At 38.8% G+C, this 13899-nt stretch overlaps 1 protein-coding gene across 1 annotated transcript; it reads left to right on the plus strand.

Annotated features, from left to right (window-relative positions):
• The first annotated feature begins 7992 nt into the window (after positions 1–7992).
• Positions 7993–13679, plus strand: LOC138166131 (cytokine SCM-1 beta-like). Its single transcript, XM_069094537.1, has 3 exons — positions 7993–8260; positions 11502–11616; positions 13054–13679. The coding sequence occupies exons 1-3, from the start codon at positions 8200–8202 to the stop codon at positions 13232–13234; spliced, it is 357 nt and encodes a 118-aa protein (XP_068950638.1). The 5' UTR covers positions 7993–8199; the 3' UTR covers positions 13235–13679.
• The last annotated feature ends 220 nt before the right edge of the window (positions 13680–13899 follow it).

The raw sequence follows: 13899 nt of genomic DNA on the forward strand, positions 1-13899 counted from the left end.
TAATGACTTGGGATAGTGAATTCATATTTTATTCCAGTGATCATCATTTCCCCCCTAAGTAATCACAAATCATTGACTTAATACCATATTTTAGAATTTTGCCAAGATCAACATTAAACTTGTCAGTCTATATTGTATGGAATTGACCTTTTTGAAAATTAGGACATTTGACCATGGCTAGTTTTGGCCCCTTACTCGAAAATTGTTCCATTACCAAGGGTACATATTCTGTAAGTGCTATGGAATGACATAGCTCACATTATTAAGAACAGTTTTTGAGGTTTTTCTGAGTGAAAAAAATTAGTGCTTATTGACTATCTAGCAAGGCACAACCTTATGCCTAGAATTACACACAAGAAGCTTTCTGTCTTTCATTAGCTAAGCCAACAACTCCACAAGCAATAATTAAATACCTGTTTTGTGCCAGGCACTGAGCTAAGCACTGGAGGGGGGAAAGAAAGACAGAAACAGTGGCTGCTTTCAGGGCGCTCACAATCTAATGGGAGAGATAACATACTAACAATTATGTACAAATAAGATATACACAGGATAAACTGGAGATAATCTCGGAAAGAAGGCAGTAAGAATAAGAAGGAAGGAGAAAGCCTTCTTACAAAAGGTGAAATTTTAGCTGGACTTTGAAAGAAGCCAGGATGTTGGAGGTGAGGGGAGAGGGGATTCCACTCATGGGGGACAGCTAAAGAGGCATAGAATCCAGGGATAGAGTGTCCTGTGTGAGGAACAGCAAGGAGGCCAGAATCATTGGAAGAATATGCAGAGGGTGGAAAGGTATAAGAAGACTAAAAGGTAGGAAAGGGCAAGGCTACAAAAGACTTTAAAAGCCTAACAAAAGATTTGGCATTTGGTCCTGAAGGCAAGAAGGAGCCACTGGAATTTATTGTATAGGGGGTTGCTATTGTCAGACCTCTACTTAAGGAAGACCACTTTGACAACTGAGTGGAGAATGGAAAGGAGTCCAGTGTGACTTGAGGCAGGGAGATCACCTGGCAGTCTATTACCATAGTCCATGTGTGAGAAGATGAGGGTTTGCATCAAGTGATGGTAGTATCAGAGGAGAGGATGGGATGTGTACAAGAGATGTTATAAAGGCAGAAATGGAAGGACCTGGCAACTAATTGGATGTAGGGGGCAAGAGAGAATGTGGAGTTGAAGGTGACATCGAGACTATGTGTCTGGTTGAGGAAAATTAGGAAGTGGAGAGGGTCCGGGGGGTGGTGATTAGTTCAGTTTTGGGCACGTTGAGTTTATTTGATGAGGCATCCAACTTGAGATGTCTTATAGCCAGTTGGAAATGTGAGAGTAGGGGTCATAATAGAAGTTTGCTCTGGATGAATAAATCTGAGAATCCCAATGAATAGAGGTGATAGTTGAATCCATGAGAGCTGATAAGATCACCAAGTGAAGTAGTATAGAGAGATAAGAGAAGAAGCCCCAGTACAGAGCCTTAGGAGAAACCCCCATTGCTAGTGGGGATGATGAAGATGAAGATCTAGGAAAGAAGTGAGGCAAGTAGGAGAGAATTGGGATAGATCAATGTCACCAAAACCTAGGGAGAGCATCCAGGAGATGAGAGTGATTGACAGCGTCAGATAAAAAATAGGTCAATCAGTTTGAGGACTGAGAGAATACCATTAGATTTGTGTATTAAGATTAGTAACTTTGGAGAGACCCATTTCGTTTGATTGATGAGGTCAGAAGCCATACTGCAGAGAGTTAAGAAGAAAGTGAGAAGAGAGGAAGTGGTGGCTTCCATTGTAGACAAGCTTTTTTAGTCATAAAAACCAGAGAAGAGCAAGAGAGAAGGATGAGCACTAAGAACAGGCATTTGTATGGAATAATTAACCATTTTTCCTGGGGCCCCTAGAATTGAGGGAAAGGAAGCAGTGGCATTTAAAAAAAATGTCTAATCAAGTGAAAGCCCTAGCAGGAAAAGGGCTCTCCGTCTTCACATAAAGCAGTAGACTCTGGTTAAGGTGACAACATTGTTTTTGGGTTTGCTACTACCGTGTCTGAGATGAACGATTTTCAGTGTCTTTCTTTAGCTTCAGTTTCTGATTTTTAGCAAGGCTGTGAGTTACAAATATGTTTGTTTCAGGTTTTGTTCCTGAAAAATTTATCAGAATGCCAAACTGAGACTGACACAGGAGATACATAAATATAGTATTGAGGTAATTCATTACATTTTGAAACTGGGGATTTTTCAGGGTTAGTTTTAGATTCAGGCCGTATGGCAAGTTCTGCTGATGTCATCTTCAGAGGCCTTATCATTGCATGGAGGTCACTCTGGGCTCTTGAAGAGTATGCCAGTGGGAGGCCAGTAGTAGCAGGTCCTAATAAATTGAGAAGAGTTTGAGTGAGAGCTTTGCAAGAAGGCTGTTCCTCTCATCCAAGTGATAGCTTAGCTAAACTTGGAGCTCATTTTCAAGACTGGCCACTAGTTGATGACATTTTTGGCCAATCCAACTTATGAAGGCAGGGGGTTGGTGGAGGTAAAATTTATAGATGGGAAAGAGAATCCACACAAAGAAATCATTATGCTTTGAAAATATTGAAGCATTTAGCAATAATGAATTTACTGACAAGTTTTGAGACCTGGGAACAGAAAGTTCTTCAAGGGAGACATGGTTTTTATGACTTATTTTTCTGGTCCATAGATATGGTCCATATGATCAAATATGGAGTCATGAAAGCAATCATATTTAGGAGTCTGGTCTTGGAGTCAGAAGTTCCATCACCGACCATGGGCAAATAACTTAATTTTTAGAGCCTCAGTTCCTTATCTGTAAAAGGGACACTGCTTTCCTAGCAGTGTTGTTATCAGGAGATGTTATGTAAACCATCAAATACTAGAGAAGTGAGTTAACAGCATTTGTAATTTGTAAGTGTAATTTTCATGTGTAAGTGACTTTGAATATAGTCAATGTGTAGCATTTCCTCTGGTGTGACCTCAGCTCTTTGTGCTGCCACTGTGGGTTGTTAGGCACTGAGTAACAAAGTTTGCATGGTTTAGATGGGAGACTTTTAACCTTTTTATAACCATAGATCTCTTTCAGAACTTCAGGTGGAACCTCCATAACCTCAACCTGTGCATCATTGTGGCAGGGTATTTTGTCATGGGAGACATATTTGTAAAGGAAAAGTAATGATACTCCCATTTAATGAGGTGATGGGGTTGGCATCAAAAGTCTTAGGCAAAATTAAGAAGAGAATAAATGATTGAAATATCTATAGAATATTTTAGGGACTTACAAAGTCAAAAGTTTGCTATTATTAATCTTCCTAGTTAACTCTGTGGGGAACCCTCAGTGTACTAAAAGTGAATCACTGGCATAATGGGGCTGCAGACCCCTAGGTTGGCTCTATATCTGCTTCTCTCTGAAGGCTTACGACTTGGGTTGTTGATGTTCCTTTATATATATCTGTCCCAGAGCTATTGGGATATTTGATAGATGTGACTGACTTTACTAATAGATGGAAAAGGTAGAAGTTAATATGGTGATTTAATGGCTTGTTTTAAGATTAGGTATTTCATTCTTCCCCACTCAACTTCATTCATCCAACTCATGGGTAGAAGTATAACATGACTTAGTTTACAAAGAATTTTCTTCCTAATGACCCTGTGAGAAAATCAATATAACTTTATTATCCCCAATTTATAGATGAGGAAACTAAAGCTAGGAATTAAATGCTATTATCGGCCTCATTTTATAATCAATGAAACTGAGATAGACAGGTAAATGACTTTCCCAGGGTCACACAGCTAGAAAATGTCTGAGGCTGGATTTGAACTCAGGTTTCCCTGACTCTTGGCTCAACATTCTATCCACTGTGCCATCTAGTTGGCTCTAGGATGGTGGTGACTTTATTTCCCTAGCCACCTTCTGCATTCATGTTGAGTTCTGCTCATGCTTATAGGGCAGTACAGGGGTGTGCTGGTAATATTAACAAGCATGCAGTGGGGAGAGGAGGAAATATATGCTCACACTCTTAAGTTTAATTTGAATTATTAACACTCTCTGAACTCTAGACAAATCAACAAAATAACAAATGGAACCCTGATTTGTTGCTGATTTCTGAAGTGTAAATACTCACACCGCAAAGTTCACAAGGCTCTTACAAATCAGAGTTGGTTACCCCATACCCCTGATTGTATGCTAGCTATTGCATCACACTATGATAGATGATGAGGACACATAAAAGAAGTGGGGCACAATCTCTGTTTTCACAGAGTTTACCATTGAAACTGAGAGAGGATGAGACATATTCAAATAAGCATGAGAAAGGGGAGAATATGCTAAGTGCGTGTAATCCCTGTCCCAAAGCCCATTGATAAGAGATTCTCTCTTTATTGGTGGAGATGAAGGCCCTTCCCTGTGTGAAGAGTGGGGAAGAGTTGGTGAGAGGCAGAGCTTTAGTTCTCAGTCCGGCCCTTTTTCAGGGGGCTCTTCAAGAGGGAGTCCCTGTCTGGGATTCTACAAGCAAAGAGTGCTCTCCTAGTGACCAACTGACTTACATTTTCAAGAGAAAGAAGGTGGAAGAAGCCAATCACTTTAGGTTACTGAATAGAAAGACATGAAGTCATAAGGAAGGCATGAGAGGGGCTGGCAGTCTTTATCAGGTCCCTATTTCCAGCTTGCTACTTGTAGAAACTTGAGTTTTTCCTTGGGTAAGATCCAGGACCCTCTTTCTTGGTTGAGATCAGTCATTTTTCTCCCAATGGGAGAGATTCTTCACTTTGTATTGTCTGGTATATAGCCTACTATGCATACTTTCTCTAATTTTTGTTTTGCTATGGTTTAGACAGATTTTTCCCCCAATTCTTTATGTGTTTTTATTGTGGAACTGATATTGGGTGGTGTAATGGTAATGGGAATTTGAAGATTTTGCCTACCCCTTAATAGGCCTGGGGGAATTTGAAGTCACGGTCTTTATTATGATTGTGGGCAATATAAATATTGTGTTGGTACTACAGGTGGTAAAGGAGTCAAGCATTGGATATAGAGCCTGAGGTTCCCCCTTTTCCCTCCAAAGACAAAGCAATCAAAAGTTAGATGGAATCTGATCATATCTCCTAGATGAACAATATTTAAGGGAACAGGTGGATACGATTCCAGCCTGGTACCCCTTTTTCATTCTGAAGGGAAAAGATTAGTGGCCTCTGCAACTAACCTCTTATTCATCTTCCCGGCAGCAATGAAAGTCTCCCTTGAAGAAGAATTGCTGTAGAAGAGGACAAGTCCCTTGTCAAATATGGGTCTTGTTATACATGCGGAGTCCACCACTACATACAAAGGCAAGGTCCGTGGGAAACATGCAGAGTGAAAAATAATTTTCCACTGAACAGGGAGGGGAGGATCAAGGGAGTGGAAACTGATGTTGGAAAATGGAAGTGAAGGATTTGAATGGGTATTGATATGGAGGAAGCCCATCCTAAGCATTCAACAAATTCAGTTTAATTCAACAAATATTTATTAAATGCCTTCTATGTGCAGATGCTAGGGATACAAAGGCCAAAACCAAACTATCTTGACCCTCAAGGCTCTTTGACTCTAGGACAATCAACATATGGTCAAATAAGTAAATACAAATGTAACACTTAGGATTTTGGAACAATTTTCCAACCCCATTCAGACTTGTAGATCGACTCACCTGTGCTCAGCTACTTCTCCCCTCAGAGTCTTATGGGCAAGTTGGAGAAGCTGGGAGCTTTTTAAATACTAGCATTAGAAATGCCCTGCTGGAGCCCCCATATAGTACGTTCCCTACATTAATTTTCCCAATATCAATTTGACCAGTTGACCTCTCTCTAACATTACTTAACTAAGTAACATAATTAGATTTTGCAGAGGGAGATTCATCAGAAAGATATAACAATAACCAAAGTACAGAAACCCTGCATTAGATACAGTGAAAAATTTGGATTAGGACATGAATTCAGTTCCAGCTTCAGACACTTACTAGCTCTGTGCTCTGGGCAAGTCCCTTAATTTCTATTTGTCTCAATATTCTCATCTGTAAAATGGGGATAATGACAACACCTATTTTTCAGGGTTGTTATGAGGATAATTGTCAGAGGCTTTGCAAGCCCTAATGTGTTATGTCAATTTTAATTGTTTTGTTGTTACTGCTTTTTTTTCTGTTTTGACTTGTCCTTGTTTAGGTATCAAAGCTACATTTGTTTCATTGAAGGAATTTAGTAGGACCCCTTTGTTTTCCATTTTTTCAAACACCTTTGTAAAATTGGAATGAAATTTTATTTAAATGTTTGATAGAATTTACTTGTTAACCTATATGGTCCTAATTTTTCTTTTTTGCTTTGGGAGATCATTTATGAGATATTCAATTTCTTATTCTGAAACAGGGTTATTTATATTTATTTTTTTTATTCTGTCACATTTTAAAATAAATATTAATCTGTTCATGTAGATTGTCAGTTTTACTGGTATATAATTATTATTTTTTATTTCTCTATTTTTGCAAATTAACTTTTTAATTGGTGATACTGGTAATTTGGTTTTCATTTTTCTTTGCAAAATTCAAATTCATTATCTAATGATGTAAATCCAAGCCTTAGTTTTATTCTATTTATTTAATGATGTTTTTCTTTTTTACTTTTAAATGCTATTAATATCTTCTTCACTGTTTAGTATCTCTATTTAGATGTTCATAAATTGTTTTCTTTCAAAAGCTGATTTGTTCCTTCTTTTATCAATGAAAGTATTTATAGAAATAATTTTTCCCCTAAGGACTGCTTTGGTTTCATCCCACAAATTTTGCCATATTGTCTCATTATATTTAATGAAATTATATAATGTTTTTATGAATTATTTTTTGACCTACCCACTTTTATGATCTTTCTGACTCCAGGTCCAGCGCACTATTCACTGTACCACAGCTGCTCCTTGAGGGAAGGGATTGTCTTTTGTCTTTTTTTTGTATCCCCAGCATTTAGTACAGTATCTTTCATATAGTGTGGGCTTAGTAAGTGTTTATTAATTGAATAATTGACCAAGTCCTTCCATGATGGATTTGGTACTTCTTTTTCATCAAGTACACAATTAGGCTTTCATTCAATCTCTGAATTAGAAGGCTATAGGTAGTGCCTGTCCCAAGTTTTGTCTACTTATGCCAACCTGGACTGGAAAGATAAATCCTTATTATCTAGACTTATATTTCCAGATCAGGACTTGATCTGATGCTTTTCTAGGTCTTTGTGTAGTAGTTATGGCTATAGAGGAAGGAGGTGAGGGGGACTTGTCTATACTTACTCCACCATTTTGGATGGTCCATAAAATTCAAATAGGTTGAAAATACTGATGGGAACAATCAATAAAATTTCTTCTTAAAAGATCCTACTGCAAAAAGGGCAAATGTGAGGAAATGATAGTCTTATATTTTGGTTAAAAAAATTAAATATGAGATGAGAGGCAAGGCTAGATAATTCTGAACAAATTTTTTTTGACACACACTACAAGCTCACAATGAATCAGGAGTGTGACATAAGAGTCAATATAGTTACTTTAAGAGGGACAGAGTGAATAAGACAAGGGAGGTAATATTCCTACTGTGCTCTGCTCTCATCAGGCTATGTTTGTGGCATTGTGTTCTTTTTGTCAATGACATTGATACACTGTTTATAAGGATAATAGGATCATTTTAAAAAAAGGCGTCAATGACATTGGTGTATTTTTTAAGGTTCCAATCATGAGGGCCCACTGTGACTTAGAATAATAATCCATTTCATTTCCACTGTCCACTCACGACACCAACTTTGGTTGGATTTTCCCTCTTGAGACACATGTTGGATTATCTTGTTCAAGGTAGTGACGTTGACATCTGTTCACTCTGTGGTTGGCACATTAGCTGAAGACTCTAGAGGCTGGAGATTAAAGGGTTGCATTCTCTTTTAAATACCCATTTTGTTTCATAGACACATTAACCACAGATGAGGTGGGAGGAAGGCCACAGAGTGTGGGGTAAGAATCAGGAGAAGGAAAAGAAACTTTTTTTTAATGAAGAAATGAACAGATGTTGCTAAGACTTTCCGACAACCTACCTCTCACCGCAAATCTACCTCTCAAGGCACAGGAAATTCACTGACCATTATCAGGGCATAAAAACTCAAAGGACTCCTTATCTTCATTCTCTCCTCCAGACACACTCAACCCAACAGCAGCCATGAAACTCCTCTTACTGACTCTCTTCTGTTTCTATGGCTTCACACTCTTCACTGTGGAAGGTAAGCTGGGAGATGAATTGATAAAATTTGATGACAGGATTATAGACAGCATGGAGCTGGGTGGGAGACAGAAAAAGAATACTCTCAAGACAAAAGACAGTCCTTTCCCTCAAAGAGCAAGTGTAGAGATATGTCACTTTTACTTGGGGATAGTGCTTTGGGTTCCCAGTTTGGGAAATGAAAGCGACTATGTCCTACATCTAGAATATTTGGTGACAGATCATGAGAGAAGGGACACAAAGGGAAAAAAATCATTATAGAAATAGCAATATAGATTAGCTCTTACAAATGCCTGTATTGATCACAAAGGAAGAGACCATGAGAGAGTGCACATATAGATCATTGTAACTATTAGAAAGAGAATTTCAAATTAATGCCAAACTGATGGGTGGCGGTGGTGAGGACATGTCATTGGTATTGGTTTTTTGGAAGACAGATTATTTTTCCTATTCCTTTTCTTCTTTCTTCTCCATCTTCATTCTCTATAAATTTGCCAAAGAAATCCTATTCAGATGTCTCATTGTGAGGGGAAGTAGCACTAAGATATGGGAGATTGGGCCATTGGAACCTAAATTTTGGTAGGTCATACTAAGCTGGCAAAGCTGTGAGTGTGTTCTGTTAATAGCCTGTATGTCTGCCCTGTATGGAGATATGGGTCACTAATAATAAAGGCTGATAGTGACATAATTTTTACAAAATTCTTTGCATATATTTTAACTCTCAATGCTATTTAGTGAAGTTGATACTATAAGTATCCAGGAAGGGTATTTAATAGGGGCAGCCAGGTGGCATAGTGGAGAGTATGCCAAGCTAGCATCACAAAGACTCATCTTCCCGAGTTCAGATGTGACCTTAGACACTTACTAGCTGTGTGACCCTGGGCAAGTCATTTAACCCTGAGTTTGCCTCAGTTTCCTCACCTGTAAAATAAGTTAGAAAAGGAAATGACAAGCCATTCCAGTATGTTTGCCAAGAAAACCTCAAGATGGGGTGACAGAGAGTCAGACATAACTGAAATGATTGAACCACAAAAGTACTATAAGTATTATCCTTATTTTTAGAGAGGAGGCTATGAGGATCAGAGCAGTTAAGTGATTTACTTCCTGTCGCCCAACTAATACATATCAGAGATGGGATCTGAATTTAATTCACTTAGACAAGAATTTATTAAATCACTCATTATGTGCAAGTCTTTATACTAGACTCAAGGGGTGATGTGGCTGTTATCCTATAAATAACCTAGGAGCATTGGCCTCTCCTGACACCAAGTCTTCAGCTCTTCCCATCCCACCAACCTGTCTTTCACCATGGGCAGTCCCATGCACCTCAAGACCTCCTGCTTCTATGTGGTTGGCATATATTTCATTTAGCTTCTCTGGTTCCTGGATGGAAGTGCATTCTGCTCCCAGGGATGGTGTAGTTAAGAGTCTGGGCAATAGCTAACGTTCGCCGACCGATTATTTGGACCACTTCTTTCTCTAAGTTGAAATTTTGCAGAGTATAGAAGGTGTTGCTTGGATTTGGATGAGACTCTAGGGAGGCAGGAAATAGGACCCATATCTGAGTCCTTATTAAAACCAAGTTGGGGCCACCCAATTCTGACTGATTAGCACCATACCGTTCCTCCTCTCTGTGCTTCAGTTTTCCCACTTGTGAAATGGGGAAAACCATCCCTGCCCTCTGATTTGACTTTTAGGGACATTATGATATTTACATAGGTTAACAGAGATGAAAAGCCTGACGTCCTTTGGGGAAAAGACTGTGGTTATGTATGATTTTCTCAGGAGGAGAAGTTAATGACTTCACTGGATAGAGCAAGAAAAGAGAATTCTTATAAAGTAATGCAAATGAAGAGGTCAGGTTTCTCTCTTACATCCAGTTCAGAAAGCATCCAGCTTCAAAATAAATTGGCAGAGATGAAAAAATGAAATGTTTGGAAGGGGTATGGTGAATGCTGAAAGGAGAAAGTAGAAAGACATGGGGAGGTAGGAGGAGGATGTATTTGGGTCCATCTAAAAGAATTGCCTTTCAGTGTCAGTGGCACTTTCCATAAAGTGTTGGGTCATCATGAACTGATCATTAATGTCACAAATTAAATACGTTTACATCTGGTTTTGCCATTTTGAAGCTATGGCAAATGTCTATGGAAGAAAAGGAAAACAGCAGTTACTAATATTGATTAAGTTTTGCTTATGGCAAACTATTCTTTTGTTCTTAAGTCTCATTCCCTTTCTCCAGGGTAAGCCTGGTCACGAAGTAAAACATATTGACCTGGAGAGGCCAGGTGGCACAGTGAGTAAGAGTGCTGGCCCCAGAGTCAGGAAACCTGGGATTGAATCCGGGCTCAGATACTTAGCACCCATCTAGAAACACCTGGCCATGTAACCTTGAGCAAGTTACTTAACCCAATTACTTAGGGGCGTCCAGGTGGCACTGTGAGTAAGAGCACTGGCCCCAGAGTTGGGAGACCTGGGATTGAATCCGGGCTCAGATACTTAGTACCACACCCAGAAATAACTGTCTGTGTAACCTTGAGCAAGTTACTTAACCCCAATTGCTTTAAAAAAAACCCAAAACATATTGACCTTCAACCTGAATTCTCCCTGATAATTTCTAAGTATGAATACAAAGTGACCTCCTTTGGGCAGGATATCTCCCAATGTTTCATTGAAAACATATCTCTTCTGTATTGTTACATGAAGAATGCAGGATTTGGAATCAGAGGGCCTGGATTAAAATCTAAGCACTGCTACAAATATTTCCTGTATGACTTTATCTGTTAAATGAGGGAGGACAAGTGTATCTAGGATCCCATCCAATCCTAATTCTATGAGTTTATGGGATGATTTCAGCTATGTAAATGCGATGAGTTATATAAGAGAGAAAAGACAAAGACCCCACTTTCATGGGGCTTACAGTCTAGTACAGAGGCAGCATGGTATAGAAGGCTAGGATCCTGGGTGTTCTTGATCCTTGCTTCAAGATGATTCAGAAAGAACCAATTTATCCTTTGTGGTCATGGAGATGGAAATGAGCTTAACAGAGAAGGCATTCTGCTTGAAGGCCTCTTTCATTTTTGTCAATGTATCCCTACTTCCTAACACATTGCCTGGCACATAGGAGGTGTTTAATAAATGATTGTTGATTGATTAGCTATCCCTTTGGATATTATAGTTTACATCTATTTTAATGAGTTAATTACAGGATGGATTTATTTCTTTCACCCTTCTCTTTTTATTAGGTGTGGGAAGTGAAGTCATGAAAAGGAGTTTTTGTGTGAGCCTGACAAGCAAGCCCCTACCTGTCAACTCAGTCAAGAGCTACCTCATTGAAGAGGGTCTGATGAGAGCTGTGATGTGAGTTTATATAAACACTAGCTTCTAAAGAGACAGTGAAATCCTTTCCTCCTAAAAAAAAGTCCTTAGGAATAAAGTCTATGTCTTGAGTAAATCCCTTTCTCTCACCCTTCTGGCCAATTTCCTTTCAGGTACATAGTGGGAAATTGTTCTCCTTGGTTCATGTTAAATAAGTGTGTACTTAAGAGATTCTTAGTCTTTGCTGCCTGACAGGGAATATTATACTAATGTCTCTAACTAGCTCACCCAAGGAAATAGACTAATCTAATAATGTTAACAACATAATGTCAGGGAACAGTCACTGGATTCTCAGCTTGACAACTTGGGTTCAGAACCCTGGACTGCTAATTAACGTCCGTGAAGCTTTGAGCCAATCAGTTCTCTTCTTTGGTCTTCAGTTTCCTCACCTACAAAATGATGGGGTGTTTGGCTGACTCATCCCTAAGGTGTCTCCTGATTTCAAATCAGTGGCCCCATGATTTCAGGTGCTCAGGAATGGACTCATGGGTGGGACCTCCATCAAAATTCAAGCACGTGGTCCATTTGATATGAGGTCTTTGGATGCTGGCAGAGCTATATTGAGGAAATATACCTTGGGGTGGCTAGGTGGGGGAGTGAATAGAGCACCGGCCCTGGAGTCAGGAGGACCTGAGTTCAAATCTGGTCTCAGACACTTAACACAAAAACTAGCCATGTGACCTTGGGCAAGTCACTTAACCCCAATTGCCCTCCAAAAAGCAAAAAAAGAAAAAGAAAAAAGAAGAAATATACCTCGAAGGAAAAAGAAGGAAAGGAAAGGGATTAGCATTAATATATCACCTGCTATATGCCTAGTGTGGTTTTACTTTAAACAAATGTTATCTCATTTGATCCTCACAACAACCCTGCAAGGTTGGTGCCAGTATTATCCCCATTTTTACCCTTGAGGAAACTGAGATGAATAGAAATTAATAACTTGTTCAGTATAACACAGCTAGTAAGTGTCTAGGATTAGATTTGAATTCAGGTCTTCCTGATTTCATGCCTGGTCCTTTATTAAATGGGTCATCAGTTGCCTCAGAAATTATCTTCAATATACTCTTTGCCAGACAATGCTTTTCTTATGTCCACAGTCATTCTATTGGCCCATATGTATTTCTAGTATTTTTACATATTTAAACATGTTTCAAGCATGTTTTAACACGTAACATGTGACATGAGGGAACTCCTCCTTGATTAAAGAATGAGATATTAATCTTAGATAGTGAAAAGTGAGATGAAGACTATGAAGTGAACACAGGAAAGCAATCATTATTGTTAGCTCTTGACTTAACATTCATTAAGCATTCTCCAAAAGTAATCCAAAAGCATCTACTTGTGTCCAGTCTAAGCTGAGCCCTTGGTCTGATAGAGTGATAAGATGATTAACCATTCCTCTATCTTTTCCTTCCCTTATAGTTTTGTCACCCGCAAAGGAATTAAAATCTGTGCTGATCCTGATGTCCATTGGGCCAAAAACATCATCACAGTTTTGGACAAGAAACACAAAAGGAAAAATAGGATCCAGATTAAGCCAACGGGATCACAACCACACACTGACAGGACCGTGACCATGTCTGGGAAGCCATCATCCATCTAGGAGTGTGGTGGAATGGAGAGAATGCTGTACCTGGAGTCAAGGAGATCTGGGTTCAGATACTGCCTCAGACTTTTATCATCTCTGTGATTTAACCTAGCAAGTGACCTAACTAGCAAGTCACTTAACCTATCTCAGTTTCTTCACTTGTAGAATGGGGATCATAATACTTTTAAAATCTGCTTCACAGGGTTGCTGTGAAAACCGAGAAAGAATGTATTTTGAGCGCTTTGTGTACCTTAAAGTATTGCATAAATACCAATAAATTATTGCTAGCACCTTGTCTCTCCTGCTGCCTTTCAAAGAGCATAAAGTGACTGTATTCACACGGATGGATCAGACTATATTTACTTTTCAGGAAGGACCATATGAGCCAGAAGAAACTCTGTACTTTCATGTTTCATGTTCATTTTTTTCATATTCATCTTAGAATTATGATTAAAATATTTATTATTTTGAACAATCCTCTCATTTATTCAGAATAATTTGAAAAAGTTTATTCTATCAGAAAAAAACTGGTTTATTGTGAACCAGTGGTGGAAAAAAGATTGAATCAGTATTTATCACAATGCTGATGAATTTTATAATATAACACATGAACAGCAATGGCATCAGCTCACTTTTCTGTATTGTTCTAAGTTTACAAGGAGTTTTCCTGATACCTTTCC

The sequence above is a fragment of the Petaurus breviceps genome, unplaced genomic scaffold (genome assembly GCF_028583685.1).
Source record: "Petaurus breviceps papuanus isolate PSGF00001 unplaced genomic scaffold, PetGlider_PUasm1.0 220, whole genome shotgun sequence".
Classification (NCBI taxonomy): Eukaryota; Metazoa; Chordata; class Mammalia; order Diprotodontia; family Petauridae; genus Petaurus; species Petaurus breviceps.